Genomic DNA, 18,260 nt, shown 5'->3' on the forward strand with positions numbered 1-18,260 from the left:
ACACATATATTTAATGAATAGGTTAAATTTTTAAAAAACATTTTATTTATTTACTTTTAGAGAGGGGGAAGGAAAGGAGAAAGAACAGGAAAGAAACAACATGTGGTTGTGTCTTGTGCACCCCCTACCAGGGACCTGGTCTGCAGTCCAGGCATGTGCCCTGACTGGGAGTTGAACCAGTGACCCTTTGATTCTCAGGCCAGCACTCAATCCACAGAGCCACACTAGCCAGGGCTAATGGGTTAAATTTTAGTTACGAAGTAGATGTTATTATCATATGAACCTACTATGTTAAGCTACCCAATGAGTCAAGTGAGATCATTTTTAATTTTAAGGACTTCTTAGGGATTACCTAAATGCATGGCCAGGATAATTTTTGCTTAATAGAAAATACTCTTTTTTCTCACTTCTCCTTAGATAATGTCTCTGTCCTCTTTTTCTAAAGTTGAGATTTTCCAAAGGTCTTTACTCATAATCCTATTATACCAAAATGTGACAGTGACATATTATAGTTTACAGTTACCTCTGATGGTAGACTTGAGCCAATATTCTTGTATTTTTTACTTAAATATAAACACCATATGATCTTACCTTAAGTGGGACCTAATCAACAAAACAAACAAGCAAGCAAAATATAACCAGAGACGTTGAAATTAAGAACAAACTGACAGTAACCAGAGGGGAGGTGGGAGGAGATAATGGGGGGTGAGGGGAGAAGGTTTTTCAGGAACATGTATAAAGGACACATGGATAAAAAACCAAGGGGGGGGTGGGATCAGGGGTGGGAGGTGGGGATGGCTGGGGTTGGGGGGAATGGTAGGGGGAAAATTGAGACAACTGTACTTGAACAACAGTAAAATAAATCTATAGAGCCTAGCATGTAGTGTGCTTCCAGGTATTCATAATAATTATAATTAATATATTAATTAATTATAACAAATCAATGCATTTAAGTTTAGATCATGTCTATATCGGAGGATTTTTGAAGTAGGTTTCTTTGAACATCAGTTTTGTGAAGCAATTAGATATTCAATGAATGAAATTAGATAATATATTTAGTGCCAGATATGATCCTTTGCTTTTGTCTGTGCTTCTTAAAGATAGTTGAAGTAGAAGCCTATCTGAGTTTCAGATCACAGCTGAGTATATGAAATTGCAAACATTTTAAAGCAGAAAACGCAAAGAATTAAGAATAGGTTTAATAGGTGTATATCAGTGAAGCTAAAAAAAATCTGTTCTCTTTAACTGCTCAAGATACAAAGTCTTTTAGAGTTTTCTAATCACTCTTTTAAGTTTTCGTGCTTCATTCTCCCAAGAAATATTTATAAAGCATCCTAGGAATCTTTTTCATGACCAGCCGTGATGAACCTGTCCAAACAGGACTTTTGGAAGCTCCCTTTAAAGTTTATGAGAGGGACCAGAGAAATTGGGGAGCCGGGTGACACCTGGAGAAGGGAGAAGAGTTGGGCCATGATGGACCCTGACCCGGATAGTCTCTGGACTGGTCAGAGAGTTGGGCTGTGTGAAAAGCCGGGCGCTTGTTAAGCATGGAGGGTGCAAACAAGAAGAATTTACTAAAAAAGAAAAAAAGCTATCAGCGGCTGTTTAAGGAACTCTCCCAGCAGCTGGGCCACAGTAGAGTGAGGAGGAGGGGCACAATTTGCTCCCAACCAGAGCACCTCATGAGCAGAACACGGTGGTGGTGTAAAGGTGATGGGCCTGGCACAGATGGACAGTAGGGGCCCGGTAGCACTCTGAAGGCCTGTGCTGGAGACTGGGCACCAGTGAATATCTCAGCCCAGACCTAGCCCCTATCCTTGCAAAACCACAGGAAAGGAAAAAGTGAAGCCCAGCCCCCACCTGCCTGCAGCACCCAGAAATACTAGCAGAACTCACTTAGTGGGTTTAAAGTCAGCAGGAGGCTTTTTTCTTTTCTTCTTTCTTTTCCCAAGTGTGAGACAGTAAGACCTTGAGCTGTGAAAGGACCAAAAACAGCTCCAGAGAGGGATCACAAGGCTAATGCTAACAACTGAGAAATTGAGACAAATTGCACTTTGCTATCCTATAGAACTTGCATTTTATTATTTATTTTTGTTATTATTTTTCAGTATTTTTATTTCTTTTATTTATTATTTTTTATTTCTCTTTCTGTTTAGTTTTTTCATTTTATTTGTGTTTAATTGCATTGTTTGGCTGATTTTTCTTGTTCTCTCTTTCATACTGCATTTTAGTTTTTCTTCTCTTACTTCACTTGTATTCCAATAACACACTACTATTGGTCTTTTACTTTCGATTCTTTTTTTTCTTATTTATTTATTTATTTAATATATTTATTGATTATGCTATTACAGTTGTCCCATTCCCCCCCCCCCACTCCACTCCATCCTGCACACCCCCTCCCTCCCACATTCCCCCCTTATAGTTCATGTCCACGGGTCATACATATAAGTTCTTTGGCTTCTACATTTCTTACCCTCCCCTTATTTTCCACCTACCCTTTATGCTACTTATTCTTTGCACCTTTCCCCCCTCTTTCCCCCTCCCCTGTTGATAACCCTCCATGTGATCTCCATTTCTGTGGTTCTGTTCCTGTTCTAGTCATTTGCTTAGTTTGCTTTGGTTTTTGTTTTAGGTGTGGTTGTTAATAACTGTGAGTTTCCTGTCATTTTTATTGTTCCTATTTTTTATCTTCTTTTTCTTAGATAAATCCCTTTAACATTTCATATAATAAGGGCTTGGTGATGATGAGCTCCTTCAACTAGACCTTATCTGAGAAGCACTTTATCTTCCCTTCCATTCTAAATGATAGCTTTGCTGGATACAGCAATCTTGGATGTAGGCCCTTGCCTTTCATGACTTCAAATACTTCTTTCCAGCCCCTTCTTGCCTGTAAGGTCTCTTTTGAGAAATCAGCTGACAGTCTTATGGGAACTCCTTTGTAGGTAACTGTGTTCTTTTCTCTTGCTGCTTCTAAGATTCTCTCCTGTTTAATCTTGGGTAATGTAATTATGATGTACCTTGGTGTGTTCCTTCTTGGGTCCAGCTTCTTTGGGACTCTCTGAGCTTCCTAGACTTCCTGGAATTCTATTTCCTTGCTAGTTTAGGGCAGTTCTTCATTATTTGTTCAAATAAGTTTTCAATTTTTTGCTCTTCCTCTTCTCCTTCTGGCACCCCTATAATTCGGATGTTGGAACGTTTCAAGATATCCTGGAGGTTCCTAAGCCTCTCCTCATTTTTTTTTGAATTCTTCTTTCTTCATTCTTTTCTGGTTGGATGTTTCTTTCTTCCTTCTGGTCCACACCCTTGACTTGAGTCCCAGTTTCCTCCCCATCACTATTGGTTCCCTGTACATTTTCCTTTGGTTCTCATAGCCTTCATTTTTTCATCTAGTTTGCGACCAAATTCAACCGATTCTGTGACCTTCCTGATTACCAGTGTTTTGAACTGTGCATCTGATAGGTTGGCTATCTCTTCGTTGCTTAGTTGTATTTTTTCTGGAGCTTTGATCTGTTCTTTCATTTGGGCCATTTTTTTTTTTTGTCTTGGTGCACCTGTTACATAAAGGGGTGGAGCCTTAGGTGTTCACCAGGGCAGGGTAACGCTGGTTGCTGCGCTGTGATGCTATATGTGGGGGAGGGGCCGAGAGGGAGCAATGGCACTTTCTCCACTCTCTGCCGGATTTTAGTCACTCCCTCTGCTACCCACGATCAAATGGGGCCCCTCTAGTGCTGATTCCCGAGTGGGTGGGCTTGTGCATGCTCTAGGCCCCTGTGGGTCTGTCCAACGAACTCTCCTGTGAGGCTGGGAGTTTCTGCTGCTTCCTCCTCAACCCCCACAGGTGTTTTCAATCAGAGGTTTGAGGCTTTATTTCCCCAGGTTGGAGCCCTGGGTTGTGCAGTCTACTTCGCTCCCCTGCCGTTCCTCCCAGTTTATCTGTGCAGGAATGTGGGGCGCTGGGTCTGCCAGCCACCACCTTGTGAGGTCTGCCACCTTGTGAGGTCTGGCCCGCCCCGCTCCACAATCCACCACCTCACTGGGTCTGCCAGCCGCCGCCTTGCCATGAGTCCTCTCCACCCTGGCTGCCTGTCTCCGCCCCTCCTTCTGGTCTGGATGAACGTTTCTTTATCTCCTTGGTTGTTGAACTTCCATACAGTTCGATTTTCTATCATTTCTGGTTGTTTTTTGGTTTTAAGTTGTTGTTTTCCTTTTTGTTGTGTGAGGAGGCACAATGTGTCTACCTATGCCTCCATCTTATACTTTCTATTCTTTTTATTCAGATCATATATTTCTTGTCATATTATTGTTGTTCCAGTATTATTGTAAATAATTGTTACTCCATACAACTGTAAATACTCACAGCACGTCTCCCTGGTCTTGGCCTATTTCACTATCTTCCTGAGCTTTATTACTGTTGTGGTTAACTCTATTCTCTCACATACTATGCCTAGTTTCTATCCTTTACTCTCATTATATCTCACCATCTAACCTTGCACAAGAGCACTGTTTTCTGGATTCAGCTCACATTCCTTCCCCAATCTAATAAGAATTTTATCCCTTTTTTTACATTTTATTAAAAGTGGCTAGTTGGGTGAAATATCACGGTTATCACTGTCCTTCTCCAAAGGATCTCCTATCTGTTCTCTACTTGTTGGTACTTTAAATCCCATGCAATACTCTTCAGCTGTCTTAATCCATTTTGCCCTCAACCTGCCACAGATCACATAGAAGATAAAGTGAGAGTTGTGAACACCAATAAACCTGCTGGAGGAGAGAACCGACCAACAGAGAAACCACCAACAGGCAAAAGCTAAGTACAACAAGAGAGCCCACACAAACAGAAGAAAGGGCAACCTTAGAGTATCCAGATGAAGAGGTCAAAGAGACCACACTACTGGGTCCCACAGAACTCCTACCATAGAATTTTACCCTACAAAGACAGCTAGCAAAGCAGAGCATCAGGAAGAGCAGACACAAACAAAAAGAGTCACCTAAAATGACTACAATCAAAAGGAATGGAAGACTCCCCACTAAAAAAGCTAAATGAAATGGAGGTAAGCAAACAGATATAGAATTCAAAAGAATGGTTATAAGGATACTCAAGAGACTCACAGAGAACTACAGGGAACTGAGTGAGACCTACAACAATATGAAAAAGGAAAAAAACTATAACAAGAATGAGGAGAAAATGAAGAATACAATTTCCAAAATTAAAAACACACTAGAAGGAATTACAAGCAGGCTGGATGAAGCAGAGGACCAAATTAGTGAGCTGGAAGACAAGGTAGAAAGAAACACCCAGGTTACACAACTGTATGAAAAAAGACTAAAAATATGTGCAGATAGCTTAAGGGAACTCTAAGGCAACATGAAATGCAAAAACATTCAAATCATAGGAATACCAGAAGGAGAAGAAAAGGAGCAGGGGACAGGAACCCTGTTTGAAAAAATAATGGTGGAAAACTTTCCAAAACTGGAGAGGGGAAATGCACACAAATTCAGGAAACACAGAGGGTCCCCATCAAGATGAACCCAAGAGGCCTATTCTAAGACACATCATAATTAAAATGCCAAGTTTTAAAGACAAAGAGAGAATCTTAAAAGAATCAAAGGAGAAACCAGAAGTAACATACAAGGGGGTTCCAGTAGGGCTAACAGCTGATTTCTCAACAGACACACTCCAGGCCAGGAGAGAATGGCAAGAAATATTCCAAGTAATGCAAAACAAAGGCCTGCAACCAAGACGGCTCTACCCAGGAAGGCTCTCAATTAAAATGGAAGGTGAAGTAAGGAGTTTCCAAGACAAAAGAAGGCTGAAAGAATACACCTCCATCAAACCATCAATGCAAGATATGCTAAGGGGACTGCTTCAAGAAGAGAACGGAAAAGAGTGAGAGAGAGAGGAACACAGGTAACAGGAGGGAAAATGAATAAATACCTATCAATAATAAACTTAAATGTTAATGGATTAACTACTCCAATAAAAAGACATAGGGTTGCTGAATGGATAAGAAAACATGGCCTACAAGAGACTCACTTCAGAACAAAAGCCCTACACAGACTAAAAGTGAAGGGTTGGAAAAAAAATATTCCAAGCAAATGGCCAGGAAAAAAAATCTGGAATACCAATACTTATATTGGGAAAATAGACTTTCAAACAAAAGCCATAAAAAGAGACATTAAAGGAAGTGTCTTATAATACTCAAGGGAAGAATACATCAAGAAGACATAAACATTGTAAACATATATATGCCCAACATAGGAGCACCCAAATATATATGGAAAATCTTGGAGGACTTCAAGAAAGATATAGACAGTAACACACTTATGCTAGGGGATTTTAACACCCCACTGTAAACAAAGGATAGATCTTCCAAACAATATCAACAAGAAAATTGTGGCATTAAAAAACAGATCAAATGGACTTAACAGATATATGTACAATCTTCAATCCCAAAGAATCAAAGTACACATTCTTTTCAAATGCATATGGAACATTTTCAAAGATAGACTACATAGTAGGACACAAAACCATCCTCAACAAATTCAAGAAAATTGAAATCACCTTAAGCATTTTCTTGGATCACAAGGGACTGAAACTAATAACCAACCTCAAGGAAAAAACACAGGAAAACTCAAATTCATGGAGATTGAATAGCATGCTATTAAACAATTAATGGGTTAATAATGATGTCAAGAAAGAAGTCAAAAAGTTCCTGGAAACAAATGAAAATGAACATACAACAGTCCAAAACTTATGGGACACAACAAAGGAAGTCCTGAGAGGGAAGTTCATAGCAATTCACGCCTAGTGAAAAAGGATAGAAACATTTCAAATAAACAACTTAACACTACATCTACAAGAATGGAGGAAAAACAACAAACAAAGCCCAAAGTGAGTAGAAGGAAGAAAATAACCAAGATCAGAACAGAATTAAATGACATAGAGACTAAAAGAACAATCCAAAGGATCAATAAATCCAGGAGTTGTTTTTTTTGAAAAGATAAACAAAATCGACAAGACTTTAAGCAGACTCATCAAGAAAAAAAGAGAGAGGGCCAAAATAAACAAAATCAGAAATGAAAGAGGAGAGATTACAACTGATACCACTGACATGCAAAGGATTGTAAGAAACTATAAAGAAATACATGCCAAGAAATTTAAAAACCATGGTGAAATGGACAAGTTTCTAGAAAAAGTATAATATTCCAAAACTGAATCAAGAAGAACCAGAAAGCCTGAAGGAACAAGAACAGCTGGTGAAATCAAAGCAGTAATAAAAAAACCTCCCAGCATACAAAAGCCCTGGATGGGATGGTTTCATAGGAGAATTTTACAAAATACTTAAGAAAGAACTAACCCTATTCTTCTCAGACTATTCCAAAAAATCCAGGAAGAGGGAAGACTCCCAAACTCTTTTTATAAAGCCAGCATCATCCTAATCCCAAAACCAGATAAAGACACAACAAAGAAAGACAATTATAGGCCAATATGGCTGATGAACATAGATGATAAAATCCTCAACAAAATATTGGCAAACTGCATCCAGAAATACATTAAAAAGATCATATGGCATGATCAAATGGGATTCATCCCAGGGATGCAAAGATGGTACAATATCCACAAATCAGTAAATGTAATACACCACATAAAGAAAAGCAAAGACAAAAACCACATGATCATATCAATAGATGCAGGAAAAAGATTTGATAAGGTACAGCACCCATTTATGATAAAAACACACAGCAAAGTGGGAGTACAGGGAGCATACCTCAACATAATAAATGCCATATACGAGGAACCTACAGTCAACATCATACTTAATGTGCAAAAACTAAAAGCTTTCCCATTAACATAAGGAACAAGACAAGGATGCCTGCTTTCACCACTTCTATCCAACATGGTATTAGAAATCCTAGCCACAGAGATCAGACACAAAAGAGAAATACAAGGCATCCAAATTGGAAAGAAGGAAGTATAACTGTCACTCTTTGCAGAGGACATGATAGTGTACATAGAAAACCCTATAGACTCCACCAAAAAAACTACTCAACCTAAGAGGTGAATTGGGCAAAACATCAGGGTTCCAAGTCAATATTCGGAAGTCAAAGGCATTTTTATACACCAACAATGAAAGATCAGAATCAGAAATCAGGAAAAATTCCCATTTCCTATAGCTACAAGAAAAATAAAATATCTAGGAGTAAACTTTACCAAGGTGATGAAAGATCTGTACTCAGAAAACTACACAACACTGAAGAAAGAAATTAAGGAAGACACAATAAATGGAATCATATACCATGTTCATGTATTGGAAGAATTAACATCATCAAAATGTCCATTACCCAAAGCAATTTATAGATTCATTACAATCCCTATTAAAATACCAATGATATATTTCACAGATATAGAACAAACATTTGAAAAATTTATATTGAACCCTAAATGACCCCAAATAGCCACAACAATTTTGAGAAAGAACAAAGTAGGAGGGATCATAATACCTGATATCAAACTATATTACAAGGACATTGTAATTAAAACAGTATGGTACTGGCATAAGAACAGACACAGACCAGAGGAACAGCTAGAGAAATAAACTCAGGTCTGCATGGTCAATTAATATTTGACAAAGGGGGCAGAAGCATAAAATGGATAAACATAGCTTCTTCAACAAATGGTGTTGGAAGATCTAGACAGCAACATGCAAAAAAAATGAAACTCGGTCACCAACGTACACCATACACAGGAATAAATTCAAGGTGGATAAAAGATTTAAATATAAGTCATCACACCATAAAAATCCTAGAGGAGAATATAGGCAGGAAAATCTCAGGTATCCTATGTAGCAATATCTTCACCGATATGTCCCCTAGAGCAAACGACACAGGGAAAGAATAAACAAATGAGATCTCATCAAAATAAAAAAGCTTCTGCACAGCTAAAGAAAAGAGCATTAAAATGAAAAGAGAACCTATCATATGGGAAAATATATTTGCAAATGATACCTCAGACAAGAGTCTGATCTCCAAAATATATAAGGAACTCACACAACTCCACACTAGGAAGACAAAACATGGGCACAGGACCTGAACAGACTCTTCTCTAAGGAGGACATACAGAGGGCCCAGAGACATATGAAAGGATGCTCAGCATCAATGGCCATCAGAGAGATGCTATTTAAAACCACAATGAGACATCATTTCATACCGGTCAGAATGATCATCATAACCAAATCAAAAAACAACAAGTGGTGGCGAGGCTGTGGAGGAAAGGGAACCCTAGTACACTATTGGTGGGAATGCAGACTGGTGCAGCCACTGTGGAAAACACTATGGATTTTCCTCAGACAACTAAAAGTGGAACTGCCTTTGACCCAGCAATTCCACTGCTGGGTTTATACCTTAAGGATCCTGAGACACCAATTCAAAAGAACTTATGCACCCCAATGTTCATAGCAGCACAATTTACAATAGCCAAGTGCTGGAAGCAGCCTAGGTGCCCATCAGCAAATGAGTGGTTCAAAATACTGTGGTACATTTACACAATAGAATTCTACACAGCAGAAAGAAAGAATGAGCTCCTACCCTTCACGACAGTGTGGATGGAACTGGAGAGCATTCTACTAAGTGAAATAAGCCAGACGGTGAAAGAGAAATACCATATGATCTCACCTATAAGTGGAAGCCAATCAGCAAAATAAACAAGCAAACAAAATACAACCAGAGACACTGATATAAAGAACAAACTGACTAACCAGAGAGGAGGGGGGAGAGGGATAAAAGGGTGAAAGGGGAAAAATCATCAAGGAACATGTGTAAAGGACACATGGACAAAGCCAAAGGGGGTGGGTTCCAGAGTGGGAGGCTGGGATGGATGGGGCAGAGGTCGTGGTGGGATGAAAATGGAGACAACTGTACTTGAACAACAACAAAAAAATGAGGTTTATGAGAGGGATAATAATGATTGGTACCTGTTCTAGTAAAAATGATATAAGAATGAGGGTAAACATCACTAATTATAAAAAATTTTGGGAGCAGATTCAGGTGAATGAAACTATTTATTAATAATGATATTTCAGTTTATTACTAGTGTCAGGCAAGTATGTTATCTTACTCCTAGAATAAACATTATCCTCTCTTAAGAGTGGCTATAAGTTCCTCTAATATGGAAACTTAATGTACTGGACTTATGTGTAATATTCAGATATGACAAACATTCCATCTCCTAGAGGATTAACATTTTGTATGTTTTGTATTATTTTGGGCAGGAACCTAACAAGTATCAAGTAATCTTATTAGAAATGGTATGATGACTATAAAGACAGAGTAAACATGACAAAAGATTTCTTATTCCCATTTTCACTCACCTTTTATGATAACCAGTTGATTATTGTCACTGGTAGAGTTTTAATTGGAAGATGGATATTTTAAAATGCATTCCTGTCATCTACTTAGATTTCTAAATTTATTTTGATAAGTTTAAAATAAAAAGCAGAATCTCTTACCTAACGCCTTGCTATAAAACTGGTCCCAAAAATGAATGTCATAATCCCGGATCCAGAAGTCAAAGAAAACTGAAAGCATTGTGTTTTTTACTCTTTCCAGAAAGGTCATCCGGTCTGTTAGACCCACCATCTGAACAGGAACATAGGAAGGTGGAGCTGGGAGTTTCCCACAGTGTTTCTCCTTCATGCCTCCTGTAGATATTCTTAATGTGAGCACAAAAGGGATTTTGAGTAATTCAGCAATCAGCTCTCCACAGGGCATCACAGGGTCTATAAGCATTACATCATAGTTGGTCTCCCGGAGCTTCTTCATGAATGTCTGATTATAGACTGCACCCTCACACATGATTTTTAAAATTGCAGTTGTTTCAATAAAAAAATTGTTCAATTTTATTGTTGATTGCCAGGGTGATAAGTTTGGCAAGACATTAAGAATTAGGTCCAGAAACTTGTCATGTACCTCCTCCACTGATTCTTTCTGAACTTCTGAAGGCAATAACTCGAAGTTCAGAGGGGAAGGTTTCCTGTAATCAATGAGCTTAGTATGTGGAGAAGTCAACACTGTTACCTCATGTCCTTTCTCTGTGAGTTCCTCCAGAATGATCTTTATATTAAGCCAATGGCTCATGTCACAGGGCCACACGAGGACTTTCCCACAGAATCCACCGCCAGCACTACAGAGTTGCAGCAGCAGAACTGCCAAAGCCCACTTCTCAGACACCATGACAGCAGCTCTGTCACACTGCTCTGCAGAGGTTTGAGGGTATTTCTGCTGAGTCCAGAGACCAAATGGCAATTAAGACACATAGTAAGTTAAAAATTAACTTTAAAAGGAAAATGTTCATGCATTACGTTCAAGGTTAATATTTACTGAGGTAATGAAACAAATAAAAAAATATCTGGAAAATACTATTTTAACTTCTAGAACTTAAACATTAAATACATTAAATAGAGATAAATTTATTTTCTAGATTGTCAATAAGGAAAATAACAAAAAACCCTAAAGTAGATATTTCACACACAGAAACATACATACCCCACCCCAACATCCATTCTACTCTGTTTGCAGGTGCCAAGTGGTTTAAGTGAAAACATGGTACACATCTTTTTCCCATGTGAAACAGCAAATAATTTGCTTTGATACACATGGGAAATACTTTGATAAGAGTAATATGACTAGTACAGGGTGTTCAGAATTCCAGAGGAAAAACACAATCCTCTATGGAATAATTGGAAATAGCTTTAGTGAGGAAGATAACATAGAAGGTGAGATGAAAGCCTTAGCAGGTAGAGTGTGGCAAAAGGACAGATTTCAAACGAATAGAGGAATGAGAAAAGTTCATGGATATTTGATAGCACTCTGGTGGGTATGGACCACGGAGGAAGTTGTGGCAGTAGGTTTTAGAAGAAAGTTAGATTGAAATAGGTGATAATAGGTGGTCCTGAATGGTTTGGATTTTAATTTAAAGGTAAAATTTATTTACTGAAATTTTAAAAAAGGGCAATCATAAGATTTATTTATTTATTTATTTTGCAAACAATTCTGGTTGCTAAACAAAAAATGGCATATAAAGGCAAGAACTTAAAATAAGGGAAACTGATTAAAAATGTGTATTCAGTAACTTAAATATGGGACCATAGTAGCCTGAAACATGGATTGAAAATAGTCAATGTGAAGATTATAGTCGAAATTTGTAATTACTGGTTAGATCTGAGACTGAAAACAATGTATAAGGGCAAAGACATATACTTTTGTACAAAGATGTAAAGAAATATGATTTCTGCCTGAAAGATCTAAAAGCTGATAACATTGTTAGATAAAATATACACAAGATTAGCGGCAGGTTTAGGAATCAATTTGATCTATTACAGGGGTCCCCAGTCTCTTGGAGCCAGGCCGCACAGCAGTAGATGAGCGGCGGAGGAGCAAGTGAAGCTTCATCTATAGGGACAGCCACTCCCCATTCCTCGCATTACCGCCTGAGCTCTGCCGCCTGTCAGATCAGCGGTGGCGATAGATTCTCATAAGAACAGGAACCCGACTGTGAACTGCGCAAACGAGGTTGCAGTTCCTTATGAGAATTTAATGCCTGATGATGTGAGGTAGAGCTGAGGGGTGATGCTGGGGGGAGGGGGAGGTGACTGCAAATACAGATTATCATTAGCAGAGACGTTTGACTGCACAGAGACTGTAATACAGCAATTGTTTGCAGATACATATCAAAACCCTTTTAGTGAGTGGCCAGCGACAAGCTGCATCAGGTGGTAAGCTTTATAGTGGCAAATGAATTGATGTCTTTCAATTGTACAGATGCATCTGGTGGCAGGCTTTGAGCCAGAATCCAACACTTATTTTAGTCTGCACGTGGCCCACCCATTATTTTCATCCACGCCTCTTTTCCACACTGCACACTTGTCTCCGTCACAGTTTTGGTGAGCCCACATGCTAACCCTAGATGCAGTGAGTTGTATAATTATTTCATTATATTTAGTAATAGAAATCAAGTGCACAATAAATGTAATGAGCTTGAATCATCCTGAAACCATCCTTTGCCCCCCATCTGTGGAAAAATTATCTTCCATGAGAGCAGTCTCTGATGCCAAAAGCGTTGGGGACTGCTGATCTATCAGATTTTTTGAAGTGACTGATTTAGTAAGCCAACTCCATGGAAATATTTATACACCCCTTGGATATTCAGATTTAGGCAGATTATAATGTTTCAAGATATGAAGTAATTATTCATCCATCTAGTCATCTATCTATCCCGCTACACTAATAATATACATCAACATAATCCCTTTAACATTCACACACTCAGTAAACAACCTGTACCTGCTACATTATCCAAGTGTTTCAGAAGAGCTGTGGCTCATGATAGGCACTCATACTGCACAAACTTTTATATTGATAGATGAATTTTGGAAGAAGGGAACAATTTTTTTCATCTTGCATCACTTACGTGAGTTGACTGTAAGAATTATGGTTCATTGTGTTATTTGTGTCTGTGAGTGTGTGAAAAGTGAGAGTAGACGAATAAATATAAATAAATTGGCATACAATATATTAGTTTCAGATTTACAACAGAGTGATTAGATATTTATAGAACTAACAAAATGATCACCCTGATAATTGTAGTACCCATATGACACCGTACATAGTTATTAAAATGATTGACTATATTCCAAATGATTTCTAAAACTTTCCACCTAAATATTGCTTTGATTTATTGAAATAAATAAATCTGAAAGAGAACATAGTCATCTTACAGATGTTGTCCCTCTAAATTGTTCCCTATTTCATGAAAAGCCATCAATATTGAAATAAACACACAAGATAGAAATCCAGTAGTCTACCTTAATTTCTCAACTTCCCTGAACACTTAACTTCTTTTATTTACCAGACCTTTGAGTCTACCCCAGAGTGTCTCAGGAAAGTGTCTTTATCTCTCTACCATGCCTTCTTTCTGACCTCAGCCATGCTTGTCAGGATAACTAAGACAGTCTCTCTAGTGATCTGCGTGGTTGTACTTTTCTATGTCTACAATCCATTTTCTAACTTCAATCCCACTGGCATTTTTAAAATGCTACTTCATTCATGTCATGCTTCAGCTAAAATTCTTGATGTTATGCCCATATGAGCTAATAATACTTCAAAGATCTGTGATATATAAGATGGTTTGGAGATGCAAATCAAAATTTGTAGTAGCATGTCACTGTTATCAGGTTGTATTCTTTAAAGGAATATCAGAAGTTGTCATATTATAAGGGATATTAAAAACCCCACTGTAATAGGCCTATCTTAAGTAAAATTTTGGTGGGTTTGCAGTTCAACCTTCCAACAGACTGAAAAGTATATAAATATAGATGAGGAATTTAATATACCAATATGTTCAGAGTAGCCAAATTTTTACTTTTTCCAAGTCTCGCGTAATTCAATGGGTCTCCCTAAAGAAAACAAAAAAGAGTTAAGTGGACCCAATTAGCATATAAGTTCAAATGGGGAAATTTTACCATTAACTTAGTGATAAAGCTATTAAAGTAAAACTAAGTTTAAGTCTTCTAGAATAATTATGGCTTATAGATGTAAATAAAAAGGGGGCATTAAACAATAATAGGACAAGTGGAATCTGATCAACAAAACAAACAAGCAAGCCAAATATAGGCCAGAGACATTGAAATAAAGAACAGACTGATGGACACCAGAAGGGAGGGAGGAGAGGAATAATGGGGAATATAATGGGGGAGGGTCGTAAAGGAACCTGTATGAAAGGATACATGGACAAAGCCCAAGGGGGTAGGATTGAGGGTGGGAGGTGGAGATGGATGGGGTGGGCGGGGAGTGGAGAGGGGAAATTGGAGACAACTGTACTTGAAAAACAATTAAGAAAATAATAGGACAGAAGGAGGGAGAGAGAAAGAGAAGGGTGGGAAGGAGAGAAGGAAGAAAGGAAAGAAAGAGAAAGAATGTGAGAGAGAAAGAAAAATAAGAAAGAGGGAAAGAAAGATGGAGTAAGATAAAGAGGAAGATAGAAAAAAATTGTTATATGTTATTGTACTTTCACTATGAGAAATCAACCAAAAATGTAAACACAACTTCAAACTACTGATGAATTTAAAGCACATTTTCCTCCCAATTAAATTGAAAACGATAAATTAGTCCCACCATATTTGCAACAAATCACTATCAATGGTTTTTGAGTGCAGTAAGGGATATATTTCTGTCTTCATTTTGTTACAGTCTCTGATTGACTCATATGCTTGAAGGATTTTTGAATATCAGTCTATTTCATTCTCCAGAGTCAACTCTCCTCACATCTCTTGATGGACCACTATATTTGTAGCAAGAATTCTAGGAGTATTTTACAGTCAGGACCACCACCTTTTTGGGATGTGAGGGACACATGTACATGCTACAAATGCCTTTGATTTGTTTCTTGAAGGGAAACAAATAGTAGGTATTAATTTTAGGATTAACTACTTGCAACTTAGCAGGTCAAACATTTATATGAACAAAAATATTCGTTTCAACTGAACTAAAGAGAAAACTCTAAAATTCTTTTCTCTTTAGGATTCTATTCAAAGTTGGTGGTGAAATGCAACCCAGGTTTGAACATCTCCTTTTAGAGTCATCACATTTTAGTGTTCAGAGTTATGTTTGAGGTCATACAGTTCCATGCTTTTCATTTGATCATGAAGTTTTTCTTGATAACATTTAGTATGATATTGTCAATGACTGATGAGAACCGCAACACACAGCTTCTTAGCCAATATGTTCATATCCTATGAAGGCCTTGTTTTATGTGCTTCACATTCTACTGTGACTGCCACACCCATACGTAATTTTGATTTCTAAGACATTTAGGCCACATGGTAGGGATGACAGAGTTTATACATAGCATTTACCAAAATTTTATAATTAAAGGAGTGATTCACAATAATAAATATTAATGTATCTAGTAAAAGAGAGTGAAATTGCATGAGAGCTTAGAAAAGTTTATTATATAGGGTTTATTTGAAAAGTTACACCTGAGGTATTGTGGATGAAAAGAGTGAATGATAAGTGACTAATAATCATTTCCTGTAGTTATTAGTTGCATATGATTGAATTATAAATACAATATACTAATCTATAAAAATAGTTAACAATCAGTAACTTATTTGTTTTGATATACCAAGAGTATATTTTTATTTAATGACTATATTTTCTAAGATTGCATACTAATTTAAATGAGATTGTTTTAATTTCAAAGAATTTTTGAATTAGCCTGAACACATGGTCAAATGCTTTGCTGTAAATAAGGCAAAAGGCAACAGGAAAAGGGGCTTCAGTGGTTAGTAATTACTAATATTTCAGATATTAGATATTAGGTAGATGGGTATCTAGAAAAAACTTTAACTAGGCTTTTTAGGTGTGGCCATGTTACTAAGTTCTTTTCAAAAGCAGATTAATACTCTTTGTACAGTATCTTGATCACATGACTTAAACAGGAAAATATTCTTCACTGCCTTAATATCTTGAGTTAGATTATGGATGTCCTTACCTAAATAAATAGACAAGAACAGCATCCTAAGTGATGAAAGCACATCAAAATAATGAGATAATTGTTTCCTTTATATGCGGGTTAATTTTTCAGTAGAGCTTTCTACCTCCTTTAAGACATTTATATTAGAAATACACTTCTGTGCAACATGAAGCTTGAGAGTGTACCTATTGTTTTATTGAAGCTTATACTGCTATGTCTATCATTTTATTCCAGGTGAGAGACAAAGGTACTTTCCACCAGGGAAAGCCCATGGAGCTGAAGAGTAGGGTGCAAATTCTAGATATACAGCGTGGGGCAAAAGTAGCTTTACAGTTTTCAGTATGTAAAATAGTTTATTCTTGTATTATTACTTATTACTTATTATATTATTTTCCATATGAACAACTGTGGACCAACTTTTGCCCCACCATGTATTGTGAGGTAATGCTGACAGATATTATTGGACAATTGTAAAAGAAAGAGATAAATAATGAGTCCAGTATTTTTTACGTGAGTACCGGGAAAGACCAAGTTGATTTTTAACTGAAATAGGGGCAGTTTCAGGAGAACTGGTTGGGGTGGGGTAAAAGCAGGAGATCACTTTCAAATATCAAATGTTTAAAATACATGTGAGCTCTGACTAGTGTGTCTCAGTCCTGCAAAGTGAGAGGCCACTGGTTCCATTTGCTGACAGGGCATATGCCAGGGTTGTGGGTTCCATCCCCTGTCAGGACGTGTATGAGAGGCAACCGATTGACATTTCTCTCTCACATCAGTGTTTCTCTCCCTCTCTTTCTCCCTCCTTCCCCCTTTCTCTAAAAATAAAGAAACCTTAAAAAGAATAAATAAATTAAAATACAATGAAAAAATGTGAATATCCTAATATAGATGAAGAGATAGCAGTTGGACTTGTAAGTCTGGAGTACAGCATAGATAAACATAAGAAATATAAATTTTATAGTAATTTTATACTAATTTTATAGTCATACTATATTTTATAGTCATACAAATAATTATTGAAATTATTTAATTAGGTGAGATAATCAAAGGAATAAGTTTGAAATTAAAGGTCAAAAATAAAAAAGAAAAGTGGCCCAATTCAAGCCTAGAGGTATATAAACTTGAATGTGCCATGGCCTTAATATATTTGAACAGTCTTATATTGTTAAGTAATATGGTAAAGAAATAATCTTGATTTTTAAAAATATGTCACTAAAATAATAGAAATATTTTTGCATGCTTTCAATCAGAAGAATAAATGAAATGAAAAAACTTTATAAAAGTAATTAAAATTTCAAGTAGCCTTTGAAAACATAATAAAAAATAAAAATAAAAAAGAATTAAAATAAAAAGAAATAGAAATAGGTAAAGTTATCATAAAAACAAAATATGACAGTTTTCCTAGCAAATATAACTTTAAAAGATAATTTGTCAAGTAAAAGACAATTTGTAGAATTTATTTGAATATTCAGTATGAACATACTGAAGAAGAAACACTTTTATGCTTTCATGATACATTTATTTTTAAATTAAAAGTAATTCCTAATGTACCACTAAAATGAATAAGAATTTTAAAATTATCAGTAATCCAATGGATATTGTTTATTTATCTCCTTAATTACACATCAAATATTGAAGTTAAATCTTTAGTTAGACATGTCATTAGGTTTATAAAAGGGAAAGTTCAATCTTTAAAATATTTGTTAAATTAATGCAAAGCTGATTCAAATAT

The 18,260-nt window shown here is 36.8% G+C and overlaps 1 protein-coding gene across 2 annotated transcripts in view; it reads right to left on the reverse strand.

Moving 5' to 3' along the window:
• Nucleotides 1-18,189, reverse strand: part of LOC112320131 (UDP-glucuronosyltransferase 2A3) — a 30,126-nt gene extending 11,937 nt beyond the window's left edge. The window contains exons 1-2 of one of the 2 annotated variants that reach the window (XM_045185592.3): nucleotides 14,388-18,189; nucleotides 10,506-11,274 (exon numbers count right to left, since the gene is read on the reverse strand). In XM_045185592.3, coding sequence (XP_045041527.2) covers nucleotides 10,506-11,229 — 724 coding nt within the window. In that variant the 5' untranslated portion in view covers nucleotides 11,230-11,274; nucleotides 14,388-18,189. Of the gene's footprint in view, nucleotides 1-10,505; nucleotides 11,275-14,387 lie in introns of those variants that run through there. The other variant, XM_045185595.3, reaches the window with a different exon arrangement.
• Nucleotides 18,190-18,260: the final 71 nt, after the last annotated feature.

The sequence above is a fragment of the Desmodus rotundus genome, chromosome 4 (genome assembly GCF_022682495.2).
Source record: "Desmodus rotundus isolate HL8 chromosome 4, HLdesRot8A.1, whole genome shotgun sequence".
Taxonomy (NCBI): domain Eukaryota; kingdom Metazoa; phylum Chordata; class Mammalia; order Chiroptera; family Phyllostomidae; genus Desmodus; species Desmodus rotundus.